The sequence below is a fragment of the Aureococcus anophagefferens genome, assembly GCF_000186865.1.
Source record: "Aureococcus anophagefferens unplaced genomic scaffold AURANscaffold_1083, whole genome shotgun sequence".
Classification (NCBI taxonomy): domain Eukaryota; class Pelagophyceae; order Pelagomonadales; family Pelagomonadaceae; genus Aureococcus; species Aureococcus anophagefferens.
In genome coordinates, this window is record NW_008706239.1 from 2,923 (window position 1) to 3,437 (window position 515).

The 515-nt window shown below is 72.2% G+C and overlaps 1 protein-coding gene across 1 annotated transcript; it reads left to right on the plus strand.

Moving 5' to 3' along the window:
• Positions 1-84: 84 nt before the first annotated feature.
• AURANDRAFT_35529 (hypothetical protein) lies at positions 85-513 on the plus strand (the record flags this gene model as incomplete). Its single annotated transcript, XM_009044935.1, has 1 exon — positions 85-513. A coding segment is annotated over one exon (429 nt), but the record flags the coding sequence as incomplete, so codon positions are not given.
• Positions 514-515: the final 2 nt, after the last annotated feature.

The following is a 515-nucleotide window of genomic DNA, read 5'->3' on the forward strand; positions in this document are numbered from 1 at the left end:
GTCTTGCTCCTGATCTTGCCCTTCACCCTCGCCGCCAGCCGCGTCGCCGCGCGCCCGCCCGGGCGGCCCACCGCGTCGAGTGCCATGTACACGGACGTGCAGCGGTGGCCGAGCGACCAGAGCGAGTACGACGAGGAGCGGGTCCAGGCGGCGCCGCGCATCGTGCTCATGGGCTCGCGGCGTTCCGGGAAGACGTCCATGGAGCGCGTCGTCTTCGGGAAGATGTCGCCGCACGAGACGCTCTTCGTGGCGTCGACGTCGACGCCGACGCTGCGGCTCGTCGCGAACAGCGAGCTCGTGCACTTCGCGATCTTCGACATCCCGGGCGGCTGCGAGCTCGGCGAGCTGAGCCACCACGGCGCGGCGCTGACGCCCATGGCCGTGTTCAGCCGCTGCGTCGTGCTGGTCTACGTCGTCGACGCGGAGGCGGACCCCTACGCGGAGTGCGCGCGCCTCGCGGAGGTCGTCGCGCTCGCGCGGCGCGTGAACCCGCGCGTCGGCCTCGAGGTCTTCGT